At 45.6% G+C, this 16,762-nt stretch overlaps 1 protein-coding gene across 2 annotated transcripts in view; it reads left to right on the forward strand.

Moving 5' to 3' along the window:
- Window positions 1-16,762, forward strand: part of LOC117161352 (uncharacterized) — a 257,777-nt gene that overhangs the window by 205,745 nt on the left and 35,270 nt on the right. For both annotated transcript variants that reach the window (XM_033342808.2, XM_076626278.1), the window contains exons 7-9: window positions 4,204-4,521; window positions 8,064-8,361; window positions 8,791-8,936. In XM_033342808.2, coding sequence (XP_033198699.1) covers window positions 4,204-4,521; window positions 8,064-8,361; window positions 8,791-8,936 — 762 coding nt within the window. The remainder of the gene's footprint in view (window positions 1-4,203; window positions 4,522-8,063; window positions 8,362-8,790; window positions 8,937-16,762) is intronic.

Below are 16,762 nucleotides of genomic sequence, written 5' to 3' on the forward strand. Positions count from 1 at the left end.
GGACTTCGTTAAACTTCCGCGGCGGATTGAACGCAGCAGGAGTTCTCGATCGAGAGGCAGCCGCGAACAGTTTCCCTATTTTCGAAGGGCTTTCGTCGTTTTTGCGGTTCAAGTACCGCGCAATCTTAACGGACGAACGTACGAACCAAGTAACAAAGAAGAGAAGTTTCACAGCTCGCTGTCTTTCTCAGCAGTGGGCCAAAAAGTTTGCCAGTGACACGGCTGCGAACTGTCGATGATTCGATGTTCCGATTTTCTCGTGACGATTCGAGCAGTCGTTTCAACGACGAGTCTAAACGAAATTCTACGAATCATTGGAATCTTTTGTCCATACGCGTATAATACTCTGGAAAAACATGGAAGAACAACGATGTACGAGTAACAGGGGCGTATTTTGCAAAATGCGATCGCGACACTGCACAAAGCGTAGGGCATCGCGTATCGATTTAACTTTGGAAAATTCGGCGCGTGATCGACTGGGTCGCAGCTGCCAGAGGAAGGATTCGTCTCGTCGGTTACAACCGACCGAAATTGTTTTTATTTTGATGGACATTTTAGCAGAAAACGCTGCACCATGGCGTATCGCTGTTAAATCGAATTAACCCCTGATGCGAAACACACAGGCAAACATATAAAAAAAAGCACGGTAAACAACGTAGAACAAGCGAGCGTGGCGTTGCTCTTTTAGGTGCATCTCGCTCGCGTGATCTTTGTATTGACACGTTCGATGCCAGTACACGTATCGGACGTACCCCTAATCGTAAACAACGAAAGGAATCGTTTTTACCAAATTACGTCAAAACTACGACGTGCGTATAACAAGTCCTAGTGACCTCAAAGGCGATCGATTGTTGTGGTAATTAATAAGATCGACTGGATAGCCGAACCGGCCGAATAGGAACCCGTTCACGTGCACTTAAATGGTGCGTAATGTAATTTCACGAAATTGTTCGCGTAATATCCCGGCTTTGAGCGCGATGATTTGCTGGGGAGAGCCAAATGCCTCGCTGGCTATAACCCTGGCCCGATATTAAATCGAACGCGCATCCGGGAAAGGAGAGAAGTAAACTGTGCGTCGATGCCGCTTAATCCCTTTGTGGAGTGTTAGCCGATGCGAATTCAGCATAATTCAAACTTAATTAAGTCACGTTCGTCCCAAAGCGAGTGAGAAATCCAGCCTGATGGTCCGTGGTGAATGAAACCGCGGAATTTATTTAAAGCCGATCGATTTGCTGCCTCTGTCGCGACAAGAAATTTTCTAACGGTCGATATTTCCCCTGTTTTATTTGTAAAACTGCGCGAACCTCGAGTAGATACGTCGCGTCAAATCAACGAGATAAATAAATAAGAGGCGCATACGATACAATATGGTACGTAAGATGGCGTAGAAAAACGTGTAGCGGCTTTAAACCTTGCCTCGTAGAACGAGCGGAATTTTTTCTTTTTACTATGCTATGATTCTCGCGTTTGCATATAGCGGTGCAAAGTGCACCGAAACTGTTTTTTCATAGAGCACCGTATCGCTCGAGTACACTGAAAAATGTAGCTTTATATACCCCGTGCAACGTAGTTTCGGACAGTACTTAGCAGCGTCGAAGAACATTATACGTTTTTTCGTATTACGTCGCGCCAAAAGCGTTTAAGCGATCCTCTCTTTTAACGTACACGCACGCACACGCACACACACACACGAGATAGTTGCTCCTGATGAATTACCATTTTAGATTTACGATTCGATAAACGGAAGAACATGAGAAAGCGTATAAAATCAAAACAACGTTCCTAGTGATTACCGCGATACAGATGAAACAATATATCATCCGGTGAATACAGTATATCAAGTGAAAAGTCGCATAAAAACGTCGAAACGAAGCGTGAAAAACATTAATCAAAGAGGCGAGAGCTTAGTTCAAATGAATTGTAGAAAGTCACACAGTGAATCTACCTACGACTCCCCCGTGCGATTTCGCTTTTACACCCTGACGCGGATTAACCTTTATCACGGTTTAATTCTATTCTCCCTACGATCACGCCACTTGCTGTTTTATTTTCCTACATATCTTAAATCCATTCTAGCGCAGCCGGTGTCTTTTTTCTTTTTTTTTTAATATATAGCACGGCGTAGAATACCATCGAAGCAAATCCTGAACGAAATCGGAAACGGAATAACGAATCATAAACATGTAGAAACCACGGTAAAGGGAAGCTCGATTGCCAGCATTTACTCTTCTACGGATAACATATCACGTTTGATCGATATCGAAAGCAATCTAACCCCAATCGACGGAAAAAAGGACAAATATGTGAAAAAAGACTCAAGATCCGATGATCGATGCGACGAATAAAGTAGGCGGGATGTACATCGGAGACCGAGATTTCCGTGCAGAAGAGGATAAGGTAAGGTGTGTAGCCAGCTGTTGGAGAGGCGTAGAAGGCGAGCAAGGTTAGCAAAGAAGGATCGTCGACGCGAAGAAACCAACAATTATCGGTTCGGTGTGGCGAAAACGCGACTTTCAAGAGGTCACGGCTAAAGAACAGGATTTTATCGGCGCATCTGCTCGACTGGCACCTTCTTCCTCTCTCCTTAACCGGCGTCTATGCGACGAGGTTTTCCAGAGAGAAGCAGCCAGCCAAGATCTCATAGACGCGTATCTAAATCACATCTCGCGGAAGAGTCGGCTACCACTTTTTCCTGACGTTTCTTTCTCCTGCCCCCTCCTCCACGCCGGTGCAACCCCTCGTTCTCGGCCCTTTATCCCCATCCCCGGCCATTCCTCTTTCGCTACGCTCCCCTTTTCCTCTTCCTTCGTACTTTTTCTTCTTGCCTTATTTCTCTTCGTTCTCTTCCTCCACAGCCGGCTTCCTTTTTTGATCCCTGATCCTTCGGGGCGAGGACGCCGCGAGCAATTTGCGAGGATTCGAACGAAAAAGCTCGTTCCCCCGGTGGCGGTCCTCGCTCTTTTGCTCGTCAGCCGGTCCAGATTCCGGCGCATACGGCTCAGTCTCGTTTCCACGAGTTCCCGCGTCGAATTTGATCCCCGCCGATAGATGCAGAGATCTGGCGCGAATCCTGCCGCCTTTCCGCGTCTAGCAGCCTCCGCAGCTCGTCAGCACGAACCCTCTGGCGAAAATTACTCGCTGCTCGTCGTGATGAACGGCGGATCGTTTTTCTCGGATTAGACTCGAGCTTTGCAACGCTGCCGCCGGATGAGAACAGTGCCGGTGGACTGTCCTAAGTAACGCGGGGCTGCTTTTAAACCAAAGTGAAGGAATAGTCACTCGATAAGAGGTGCTTGGAGCGAAGCTTTCTCTACAGATATTAAATAAGAGTGTAGCGCGTCGCAGATTACGATGTTAACAATAGTAGTACTCAGAAGGAGACGTTATAGAATTTAGAAATCAAAGGATTTATAGGTATAAGCTTCGGGTTAAAAATTATATTTATTGGAGGAGAAATAAAGAGCTATAGGTTTTACATTGAAAAGCGCAAAAGTTTATTACAATGAATTTATGGCATGTTTCGAAGAATTTGATTTGCATATGATTGGTTTCGAGATGGCTTTTGTTGGTTTAATCAAATCACTGGACAATGGAATTACATACCTTGTTATTGGGCTTCTGTGGGATTAAAACTCACTTAACGTTAGTATTAATTCTCTGCAAATTGAACGATACGTTCGGCCAATAGTTGGTATACAAGTAGTACGAGAGTGCTACACGAGCGTGTATCGCTCGTTCGAACGTAACTTTTATCGTGGAATATCCTATAAATTACAGCGGGTCCGGGGAAAACGTTGAACATATTGGGGAAATATTCGTCGGTTCTCTCCATCAGCCGGCAAAATTTTATGAAAACAGACGCGTAACTCGTTAGGCACTCGCCTTACCGAATCGAAATTCATTCTCGTGATTCGTGCCGGAAATAAAAGACACGATGATATACCTTTGCCGGTCCAACATACGATCCTTCGCGAATCTCCAATTTCATCGATATCCTAGGTGAAAAGCTGTTCCACGGACGATCCCGAACTGAGAGCTAGCGGGAAAAAAACGAGTGCTTACGAAATCGTGTCGAACGAAATTTCATCGTACGAAGAACAAAATCGCAGACTGCGAAACGACAGGTGACACGCGACCGATCGCGTCTACGCCCCCGTCGGTCGTCCATATTTACGATGAAATCGGTTATTTTGGCCGTTTCAGTGGAGGAACTGGAATGCCTGGCCACCTGGAAGGAGGGCAGCAGCCGTTACCTGGTGGGCCGTTTACATCACGGACACGCGTCCAGTAACGAAGATCGATACCGATGCTTCGTCTACGAGAAGGCCGGCCAGACAGTGCAGAGTAATCTACACAGAGCTGCCATGGGCATAGGAGCCATGGATCACGATGTCGGTTTACAGAGTGGACCGGTGCCCGAGGGCGCGGCCGAGATCTACCGGGTGGCACAGAGCGGTGACGCCACTTGCAACGGTCTGTTCAGCCCTATGGAAGGATCTCGAACCATGACGCTCATGAAAGGTACGTGGCTTTCTGAATACAATTGATTTTCAAGAGAGAGAGAGAGAGAGAGAGAGAGATCTTTCCTTCGAATAAATTGTCTCGAGCAAATTTAGCTGCACGATAAAATAGATTTCTTTAGGTAATTCGTCTTTGAGTATTTGGAGAAGAAGAAGCGTTCGTTACAGATGGTGTTCACTTCCGTAAAAGAATTACACGAAGAAGCGTGTTTTGCCAAGTTGTATTCAGAGTTTAACGATTAGGTTAAATTTGGCGTCAAGGCAAACGAGTATGGCGGGAATAAGGTCAAGTTACGAAATACGCGAGAAAGCTCGGGAGAAAAGAAGGAAAACCTGTATCGTCGGAGGAATCACGGTCTGAAAAATTTAGCTCTCTCGCAGTGTCATTAACGGGTCGTGTCAAAATGGCGGATCCATAGCGCGAAGAAGGAATATTTACACGCTACTCCACTTCCTCGGTACGGTCTTCTCTTTTCTTCAGCCCTTGCGCGAGCGCGCGCCACCGAACTTTTCCTCTTTCTTTTTCTCTCTCTTTTTTCTCTCTTTTTTCTTCGGCTTGCACTTTCTTCTTCGAGAGTTTGCTAGCCCGTATCTTACTGCGTACAGTTTCACGGCAAACTTCGTTAACGGATTTCACTTGAGTAGATTTGTAGAGTCTTTCGCTTTAAGCGGCGCCCCGCAGCCTCGTCGCGGCATGGGCGCGCCACTTTCTTTCCCGAATCGTTTTTAGTCGAGCGAGAGTCGCCGACACGCGGATGAAACTGTCGGTCGAAGAAATGGCGAAGGTAGATGCCGGCAAACGGTCAAGACAAGGGGTTTGCTCGGATCCAAGCGCGCCACACAGCGTCGGTTCGCTGCTTGCAAGCGCCCGTGTCGTTAATATCTCAATTCTTCTTGTGGAAACGGCACCGGAGAAATAGGAAGGGAGCGACGCCAAGAAACAGCCCGGGAAATGGATTAACATTAAATCTTTTCCTCTCTTTCTTCTTTCTGCTTGGTTTCCCTCGTGGCTGTTCTCTCTCTCTCTCTCTCTCTCTCTCTCTCTTCTCAACCCTATTCCTTTTCCTTTTCGACCTGCTTCTCTCCCTATTCCTCTCTCTCTCTCTTTCTCTCTCTTCCTCTTTATCTATCCGTCGTTGAGTACCTCTAACTGCAGCCACAGGCCGGCTCGAAAGTTTGTTCAATTAGCCTGGACTCTTCCGCAGAGTCAATACCCCGGGAAAATTACTCGGCTGCGTTTTCATAACTGCTCGAAACGTGCGGTTTAACCAGCGAAAGGGAACTTAGCCGAGGCCGTAGACCAAGTCCGAGACAGGGAGAAATGTCTTGAAACATGGAGGAGAAGAGCCTCCGAACCGTGTTCCGTGCCACGAGGCCCTTCCCGAATAGGCAATTACGTCGGCGAACCTGCTCGTTAATCGAACGGACGTGCTCCGAAATTTCCGGTGGTAAGCTACGTTCGATAATATTTGGACAGCATCGACTGGACAAATAAAATCACCTGATCGGTGTGCTGTCACGCGAGACAACCATATCCCTTCTCTGATTTCATATTGTTCTAACCTAATGGAATTAGAGGAAATTCGAAAGAGGCGCAACAACCGCCAGTTATACGTGGAAACCTTCAACGTACCGATTAACGGCCAGATTTCCGAGATTTTACAAACTGTAATTACTGATTTCGTTAAAAGTTGGAAGGCAGTGAAGTTAGTTGCGAGCTCGGCGCGTCACTCCGCTTCATTATCGACGAGCTGGAACTTGCACGTAGCTCGGAACATAAATATTAGAAATCAATCGCGACATCGGCGGATCTCTTTCAACGTTCTGGGCTGAATCGTTTGCAGTCAGCCCGATACGAGGGAGTTACAAATTCAACTTTCCGTCAGATTTTTATCGGTGTCGTTAAAATGCAGATTGGCAATACACGACGGGGAACGGGAAAAATAACGGAAAGGGTCGACGCGGACGGGGGATGCTGGGGTGAAAAAGGTACGTGCGAAATCGAAGAGAGAGAGAGAGAGAGAGAGAGAGAGACGGATTCACGGAGAGTGAAAGAGAAGCGAGGAGGAAAAAGACGGCGCGCGGCTTGATACCACGAAAAGATAAAGGACGACAGCAAGTAAAACAAGGGAAATGCCATTCGATTTTTACGATCACGGAATTTGTATCTCGCTCGTCCGCGTCGTGGACTTATCGAGGGAGCCGCTGAATTATTTCCATTCTTTTCCAGGCTGTGCAACAATGCTTTTACGTGCCATAAAACTGCCCGAACGTACACTCTGTCAATCCTCCATTCGCCAACCTTACCCCACGCTTCTTTCCTTATCATACTATTCCTTCGGTATTTCTCCTTTGAACTTGCCCCGTCTCTTTCTTCGTGTATCCCCATCTTCCTCCTATTTTCCCATCCTTTTTCCCTATACTTTTTATATATCGTGCCTTTTACCCTTCCGTCGTTACAGCCCGGCTATTCTCTTTTTTTCCCTTCTTCGTGTCCCATTCTCCGGCATCCCTTTCTCCGTGCTTCGCCATGTCCTCTCTTTGTCTCTTGCTATCCTGCTTCATCCCTGCCTCTCTTCCGTTCCGCTTGCTCCTTTTTCATCTATCTACCGGCCTATAGACCGCGTTCCTCTTCTTCCTTTTTCTCGATGCTCGTGCTCGCTCCCTCTTTGTTATCCATTTTCCTGCGTCAACCTTTTCCCCTCTACCCAACACCGTCGAAGTGGCTCCTTCTCACGTCCGGATTTTACACCCCCGAGCCAGAAGTGGAACACGTTGGGAAGTTTCTAGAGAGAGAGAGAGAGAGAGGGGGGGAGAGGGAGAAAGTGGGGAAGGGTAGCTCTAGTGGACTGACGAGATACTCGAACGATTCTGTTTCGCTATCGAATACCTGCGTCGACGTTTTACCGACTGTCGTTTCGTAACGTCGAGGAGTTTATGAGCCAGTGTGGGCTGACTGCGAAATTTTCGGAGATCGCCTCGTCCCGATCGTCTCTTTCGTTCTTCTTCGTCGATCCCTTCTTATTTCCGCTCGCTTAATTCTCTCGATCTCATTGAAATGGTCGACGATTCTCGTCGATCGATGCGAGAATGCGAATGTCTGGATCAAACTACGGAAACGTTCATCCAAAGAGTACGGGAGTGCGTCTTGCCGGGTGAACATTATCGCGATAATTCCGTTCTTACGGCTATTAGACTTCGTCTTCCGACGGCGTTCGGCGCGCGACCGTCGACGACTACGATCGAATAGAATTAAAGCGACGATTCCAAGGTCGAGTCGATTACGCTCAAGGTCTGGCGTTGGCCCGCGCCACTCTCAAATATTCCATCGAGTCGGCGGAAACGAACCGTTTAAGCGACGCGGATAAAAACGAGAGGCAAACGAACGAACAGACGGATATCGCAAAGTCCGTATTCTAAATACGTTTTAAAACGAAAGGAGCTGTTCCGTTTAACGCCGGTAGCGAAGTTGAAAGAGCGGGAGGGCAACTCGTGGCAACAGTCCAATCAGCATTAAATAAATTGGTTTCCGTACGCTTTCAGTCTCGCCACCCGGCCAGTGCCGATTTCCCAATTGGTTAACCGGCCACTCTAGCGGCGGACTGACCTGGCACACCCTCGACCTGACCAGATCTTACACGTTCCATCCTCGGAACGCTTCCCTGCACGTAACCAGATCGAATAGCAGTTCCTCGAGATTCGAAAACGGTCCCCTAGACGGACAGTACGTTCCGGGTCAAGAAGATCAGGACGTAAAGATCTTATGCAACAGCATCAAACAGTCTAGCGCTGCTCAAGCGATGACGATGACTATGTTGGTCGCGCATTTCACCGTCGGTTGGTGAGTATAACCGCTTTCGATCGCTAGCATAAGGTTTGCCTATTCTTGCATGTTTGTTTTGTCGTTTGTACGCCACGAGCGGTTAAAAAAAGAAAAAAGAAAAAATAGGAAAAATTTTCATCTTTCTGTAAAGGAAAAAGAAAAAGGAGAAAGCTAAGGACGCGAACGATAAAAAGGGAAAAAGTTCGTAGTCTCGTAGAATGCAGGAACGGAAAGAAAAAGAAAAAAAAAAGGGCAAAGAACTCTGCCGATAAAAGGAAAAAAGAGTACAGTGTTTTGAGGAACGGGTTGCGCCGGACGCGCGCTACAATCGCGGTACCATTGTCAGAGTAAACAGTCGTGTTATTGTTCGCGTGGCGAAACGTTTTACCAGTCTTTTACAGGGCAAAGGAATGTGCGGTTTTTATTCGGTATTCTTCCTGTTTTCAGTCGGAGCGGTTTCATGTGCATGACGTTCTACCGAAGGGACGGTCACGTGATAGAAGTGCAAACCGGAAGCGCCGTTTCAAGGCCGGAAGAAGCTTGCAGCACGCCCCATTTTCAACAGCACAACATACCCTTCCTCACCTTAGTCAGTAAGTACAATAGCGTTGTCTCGATATCGTTCTTTTATCCCGTTGATCCGTTTCGAATTCCGGTCTGACCACGTCTGTTCTTTTCTACTTAGAGAGCGCTATCGTCGTTTGCGATCGATCTATGCTTCATCAGCGATTCGAATTATGTCAATGACTTTTTACGAGAATAACCGATTCGTTATCGGCAATACATGGAAGTGGGAGGTTGTATCTTACAGATTGTGAAAAAGTACGTTGCTCGAAACAATTACGGTGACAGGCCCTATCTGTCTAAACTCCATTTACTGGAACGAAATCTTGCCGATTGAATCCAGTTATCCGAATGCGAACTTCTGTTATACGAGAACGAAAAATCGTAGAAAATGGGAAAAGTCGTCTGAAGTGCAGTTATATGATCTGTTTGTAGTTCGACGAGTACGATCGATCAAAATGGAACATCGCTAACCAGTCTCGCGATTTTGTCAGTCACTTTGATTTTGATGGCTGCTCCTTACGTTTGCATCATTGCCGTTTCGTTTTGATCATTGCCTTAAAAACGATCAGTTTCGTTCGAATAACACGGCAATATACGTATATGACTTGCTCGTCTCTGTTCATTTTGTTCGTGCGATAAAGCCATTCGTGGCAACTTTAGTTGCTCCTTATTGTTTCGAACAATGTAATTACGATTCGTAATTGTGAAACGTAAAAGGCGATCGTCGAATACAGTTTCTCTCGGCTTGAGTCGTCGTTATGTCGTTTTGCTGCGGTGCCGTGACGGTAATATCGGGCTCTAGCGAGAGGCAAAAGTTCGATCGCTCTCGAAAGAGTAGGTTGCCCGGTTACGCTCGATTTGCGTGACCCTTGAATTTTATTAGCTCCGTAGAAGAGGGGCAGAGTCCGAAAAGAGAGAAATATCAAGCAAGAAAAAAAGAATGTTGGCTGCCGGAAACTGCCTCCAATGCCGATAAACCCCGGAGAACTCGAGCTACGTGGAAAAGTTTCTGGTAGTGCGCGGCTAGAGGATTTAGTGCGGCAACATTGTTGCCCCGGTTGGAAAAGCAGGCCGGTGGTGTGAGGCTTGACCGATACCTTTTGCAATTTTCGATCGTTTTAGATCGAGAATGTTTCTACGTTTTATTGGCAGAAGGAGCCACGTAGCGATGGGATTAACTCGATGCCTTTCGAACAACTCGCAACCGAATCTGAGAAGCTTTCTGAAAAAGGGCTCGCGCAGTTTGTTTTCCAGTCAAATAGCCCAATTATTACGAAATTCTTATTTGCTTTCCTATGCGTAGAAAAAAGAAACAATGTTCTTTAAGAGATTCCGTATTTATCAATTGAAACACGACAAATATTTACAAATCTACCAGGTATGTATATATGAGACCGCAATTTTTGTACACCATACTCGAAGCTCCACGATTATTGTTCTATACATACATGTCTAGTAATTCGTGATATCGTGTAACGATCATAGTACCATTTTGTATTTGTTGTCAGACTCAACGATTTTGTAATTTTTCATATGTTCATACATTCAAAATCCACTATTTTATAAAATGCTACGATTATATGGTTTTCGTTCGATCGTTGTTCGAGGACATTGGTAAAAGTTAAGAGCTCGGTTGATCGAACGAAAAGGAGAAAATGCGGAAGGAGAAATAGGGCGGCGGTAGCCTCGGCGATTTGTCAAAATCCCATGAACGACTTCTAAGTTATATACCTATCGTTTGGTCGGAACGGCTACCTCTAGTTCCTTCGACCGATCGGAATGTAGGCGAGTGTGAGCGTACTTCGACACATACGGTAACACGACGATGTATAGCAGTCAGTGCACGCGTGTATGGCTATGTTATGCAACGGGTGGTAAACGAATCTTCCTGGAGAAATTCAATTTTGTAGGGAGCTGGTGAAGCGCGTCACGAAAATCGTTGAAACCGCACAAATATTTTGTTTCATCGTTCCGACGATGGTTCGTGTGGTTTGGTTTGGTGGCTCTGTTTGCCGATCACCTCTTTCTTCATTTGTTTTTTGTTTCTGCATTTGTTGCCAGTTCGAGGTGTATCGTGACCGCAGGCCGGGAGTTATTCTTTTTTAATCGAACCGTTGCGGTTTCGCCCTTTTGATTCTCGTGTCAAAAGCGCTTTATCCGTCGATCTTTTTGCATTGTAAAAACGTGTCAGGATCTTCATTGGTCTGTAAGTACGTCGCGCAACGTGTTCCACGAACGATGTTCGAATTTGGGAAATTCCCTCTTTAAAATTCATAAATCGACCGTTGATAAATTACCGTAACAAAATAAACGACGCGAAGATATTTTGCGCGAGCCATCCGAAAATCGGAACAATAAACAACAGGAGAATTCTTTTTCCTGCGTACAATGTGTCTTAACTATTCTCCGGTACACTTCTGTATCGCTTTCTATTTTCCCTCGTTCGATATCCTGATGAAAACTTTTCGTTTCCTACAGATTCGCATCTGCTGTCCTGTGAAATATTCTTTGAAAATTTTCAAAGAAAATATCCCACGTAGCCGGTTCATTCGCGTAGCTTCCCATCTACAAGTGCAGCTGATACGAATGCAAGCTGCGATATACGTCTGGTTGGTCACAACGAAATATCCTAGCCCTGCGACGATCCACCTTTTCGAACTAGCTTCCCTTATCCCAACACCTTCTTCGTCCTACACCTTTCTCTCTTATTTTCGTTCGTAGTCTCCTCTTCGCCGCAACTTACACATCTTCGGGGAACGCTCGGTTCCCGAGGGTCGGGTTTGTAATCCCGTGGGAGTTATTGGATTCGGTTTGATGCAGTATTCGTTCGCTCTACCTCCCTATTCGATCTCCCCGCCTTCCTCTAACGTCTGGCCAGCTTCGATTCCGAAAGCACGCTTCCGATTCTTTTCTTTCTTTCTTTTTTCTATTTTTCTTCTTTTCTTTTTAACGAGATCCGTGTTACTAAAGCTAATTAATCGCAAAGTCCCACGATTGCATCACGAACGGTATATTACTCGGCTTCGAAGCGCGTATTGGGAACTGCTTCCTCCGATGTAACTCGGCGGTAGGATAAGACGAATTCGTGGAAACCGGTGAAAATTCAAAAACCGACGGTTCGCAGTCAAAGTCGTTTCGTCGCGGTTTTACGGCACTGTCAGATGATAAAATTATAATCGTGCGAAAATTGAAGAGAAAGTTTGCGGCCGGGTTCGAATCGATCAAGCGGAATCCAAGTTTCAACTTGTACGAAGGATGAAGAAGTTTCGCCAAGTAATTCGCCTGAGTTTCTGTCCAGAGACTGCGGACCGACCAAAAATTCGTTGCCCGTAACCGCGTCCGTGGGTAGGCGTAGCGCGCGATAGATCATTCGTTTCACAGGGAAAATGCTTTGCCAGAACTGTTCCCGTTCCTCCCCCTGTAGCCATAAGCTATACAATATCCGCCGGTGCAATAAAGTGGACCATCCACCAACCATCCATCTTTTTTCGTAGCTCGCAAGCTTCCTTTCGCTTTCTTCCTCCTTCGCCCGCTGTTCCACCTCTCTTCCTTCTCTCTTTCTTCGGCTCGTTTTCCTCCTCGACCAAAGTTTTATGAGCAGCCGCGTGGAAACGCGGCCAACGACACTGGTATTCCGTCGACGGCGATGAATTACACCTTCGGAAGAAGAAGAAGGTCTCGTGGATTCGGCCGGCTCAACGAGAACTTACGCGTTTCGGTTCTCGTGTGTGGGCGAGAGGCTGAGATTAGTCGCGAATTTGTCGTTACGAGTAACGGCAAATGTACGAGCAGGACGATTTAGCGCAATAATCGTCTTTATCGTGTACTCGCTGGCTTATAGTTTTATGTCCTGTTCGTCAGGTTGATCAGGTGAGACGAAATTGCGCGGATTATGGCGCCGAGATTTTCCACGATCGAAAGTTTTTGCACGAGGATGAGCGGAGGTAGGGACGAGTGAGTAGAAAAATATCGTTTAACGGTGTCTGTAGAGGAATTTTATTTGGTAGATTAAATGGTGTATTTATATGGAAGCCGGAAAATGTTCGATTTATGAACGTTTCGAAGCTAGAATGTGGAAATGCGATTTGTTCGCGATGTAAGTCGGAAAGAACAGCGAAAAGCAATTTGATGAAAACAAGTTGCTGGAATTCGCAAATAGAGCGATTTGCATTTTAACTTGGAACAAAGTGTCTCGACTATGGTCGGTGTTCTCGCGGATAACTCGATTGAAATAGAAATTCACCCACCTTTCCACTTATCCGCCGTAACAGAGTTGTTTATTCTTGGCGCGCGAAACAGCTTCGACACGTAAATAATTAGGGCAATTTGCGGGTCGATTTTGTTTCGCCCGGCGAGACGAGGGGTCTTAATGGCTGGTGCAGAGACGCGGGGCAATCACGAAATTCCATTTTGAAGTTAGATTGATAGGGATCCACTAAGCGTAATAAGAGGCGGCAGAGAATTCCTGCGGGATGGCTCGAAGTTGTAAGAGGTCCGAAAGCAAAATCATCAACTGGATGAGTGAAACGATTGTAAGCGGCGGCGATGGTGTAAGTGCACTCACGACATCGGATATAACGAGCACGAATCCGGCCAATTCGAAGTTACACGAGGGTAAGAAGCAAAGTCTGGAATTGATCGTGAGTGAGTGGAATAGAACCGGAGAGAAATGAATCCCTTGGGAAGCGTAATGTTCTTCGAGAGCGAGCCCATTTCGCTTCGTGCCCGTACTCCAATAAAAAAATGCCCCTTAATGAAGAATAAAGCGAAACAATTTGAAAAGGTAGAGAAGGGCCGTGAGTAACGATAAATATATTCGATGTGGAACGTGAACGATGCGGCCATTAACGCATTGCGTACACTGTTTCTCAAACATGCCAGCGAAGTAATCCACACGAACAGTGTATGTTTACTCCTCTTCGGTTTTATAGATCGGCCTGTTTTTATCATTTTTTTTCTTTTCTCTTTTTTCCTTTTTTCCCTCGAACAGCTGCTAACAACACGTCGAATAACGATGGACTCGAACGATTGTTTTAAATGTTGGCGCGCGTATTGCATAACCGGAGGAAGAAGAACGGCAAAAGGAAGGGGAATCGGGGAATCGGGGAATCGGGGAATCGGGGTCGCGGTGTCTAACGAGCTCGAATCCCCGAGCAATTAAGTTTTCACGGAGTGTAACGTTGTCTTCGCTTTCTTCAGAGACACGAGGTATCCTGGAGTTTCTAGGGCCGATTCCAGACACCAAGAAAATTAAACAAATTGACGTAGGAAAGTTGAGGTTTATTTCTCAAGTTCGAGATTATTTAATTATTGAAATGCTCGGGCGCGTACAAGCCCGATTTCAACGTTGCTTTCGAACGTGGGACGAAAGAAAAGAAATAATTATTAAAAGTATTTATCGATCGAGTCTCGGCAGATGTATTTACACAAATATGCTATTCCGATAGCTACTATATTGATAGATACTGCTATCTATAGATTAAATCACGAATGGATTGAAACGTTCGTTCTTGAACATTGTGCTCTAATTTGATCGAAACGCGAGATATAAATTTACTTTATCGGCAACCGATCCTGTTTAATATATCTAATTGTACGTATATGTAAACTTTGGAAACACTGATTTAGAGGTTTACATTTGTCTGAATGTTCGCGTTTCCCGTGAAACGTATAAAAATGCACGGCTGACTGTCACGAATTCGTGGAAATATCCGCATAAAAAAGGGCGTCGGTCAACAACAAAGCCGGACTGTAACGAGGAGGAAAGGGCAGCAGCGGTCGACGCGCAAATCAAATTCGCTGCAGGTGGTTCGACCGAGTCGCAGCTGAATTTGTCACTCGCAGGCTCCGCGGTTTTTTGTTTAATTGATTTATGGTACCACACGGTGATGTAAAAAATCGCCGTGACGGGCGTACGCGTGTCGCGACGATACGCACCGCGGTGCCATTATAAATCGCTTGTCCCTGACGTCATTATCCGCGGCCGGTTCAAAGGTGTTCCAGATTCGGATTACGTTCTCGGACATTCGAGTATGATTGAAATTCTAGCGATTTCGAATTTACCGTTAAACGTTTGATCGATAATACACAAACGTAGAAATTTGTATATAAATTGAGTAGAATGGCGGTTGGAAATTGTTGGACAGCGATACGTACAGAATCGATGGAAATATAGGTCACCGTGATAGTACTCGAGTTCTTATTTCAGTGGTGTAAATCATGAAATTACCATAAAGTTTGAAATTACGATCGGTCAGCCAGTCAGCCAGCCAACTCGAACTCTACGTGTGGCCGTTATCAAATCGTTGTTTAGAAATCGAAGAGTTCACGGTATGGACTATAACCTTTTGATCGCTAGCGTACTATTTACAAGCTCATTTTCATTTCAGCGTTACGTTTCACGAAAAACCGTAATAGCCGTCGAAAGTTAGCGGCGGCACGGTGTTAACCGTCAACGATATCTCTTCATCGAGGACTCGGTCTCGCTCTTTCGACGAGCAGCGGCACGAAACGCGATCGAAATTTCGCGTGTTTGTAGATCAGCTCGGGGAATGGCTGCCATTTTTCAGGCGAAAACTTGGCCGCCCTTTCCACGTCGGCGTGACTCTTTGAAATTTACAAGTCGACGTCGAATTGGCTAATACGCCAGGCGCCTTTCAGCTACTTTATCCGTTCGATGATCGAAATAAATCTGAACGGTTACGTTTTCATGCTTGAAACAAAACGGCATAAGCGACCATTGTGTGTAACTTGGAGGTAATATCGGGACAAGTGGATCAAACGGGAGAATTCCTTTTGTCACAGTGTAAACACGTGCTGATTAAAATGTAGTTAAACGTCGATTATGGAGATATCGGTGGAGGCGATAGGACCGTGGAAAACGAAGGAAAAAGAAAAAACACAGAGAGATACGAAGGACAGAGGAAAGGGAGGGTATAGGGTGGGTAACGATAGAGAGAAAAAGAGTGTTTGAAAGTTGAACACGGCTGGCTAGTTAAGCGGCGCAACGGCGGTCAACCGTTGAATATATTATATTTTTAAATCATCGACACGCTGACTGCTTCCGTGCGCTGGCAGAAACATGGCCGCGTGTCTAGATACCCGTGTTGGAACGTGTTGTAACTACACGCGAAATCTATGTGACGTGTCCCTGTATACAGGGTGTTCCATATTAATTTCTAACCGGATATATCTGGGAAAATTGTATAGACCGAAAAAGCTAAACGCCTACAGACTAAAACTGGCCGAGCGGAAAATAGCGGAAAATTCGTGGATAAAACTTGATACGTACACGTGCCAAGAATATATCAAGCTTAACGTTATATTCTTTTCAACGAAACCGTACTTTTTCCCTGTTTATATCCCTTTAGTGTCTTTAACGAAGGAAAGAAGTGAAACGAATTTGATCCAGCTGACGATTAAAGGAATTGTTTGAGGAAGAAAAAAAAAAGAGAAAAAAAAGGAAAAAATGAACATTGTATGTAGTAATTGGCGCTATCGATGGACGAGCGATCGACCAATTGGAATCCCTTTCTCTCGAGCTTTTCGTTTTTCCCCATTTGCTCTTTCCGTTCCGATGAATTTTTTCGGTTTGATCGTCTTTTGGGACAGTCCTCGATATCGTTTTCACTTTTCTATTCGGCGTTTCTCGTATTTTGTTAGTCTGCTCGATGAAGACGAAAAACCGGAAAATCTGCTTGAAATTTAAACGAGCAGATGCATCTCATTCAGAATCATTCGTCTTTCGCAAAATATTTTGTATCCTATGGGATATCTTGCTACACGCACTAACTGGCGGAGACTTGAATGCACGCGGAGGCAATCGTTCGGCAATTATCGGTGAAATAATCAG

The sequence above is a fragment of the Bombus vancouverensis genome, chromosome 18, assembly GCF_051014615.1.
Source record: "Bombus vancouverensis nearcticus chromosome 18, iyBomVanc1_principal, whole genome shotgun sequence".
Classification (NCBI taxonomy): domain Eukaryota; kingdom Metazoa; phylum Arthropoda; class Insecta; order Hymenoptera; family Apidae; genus Bombus; species Bombus vancouverensis.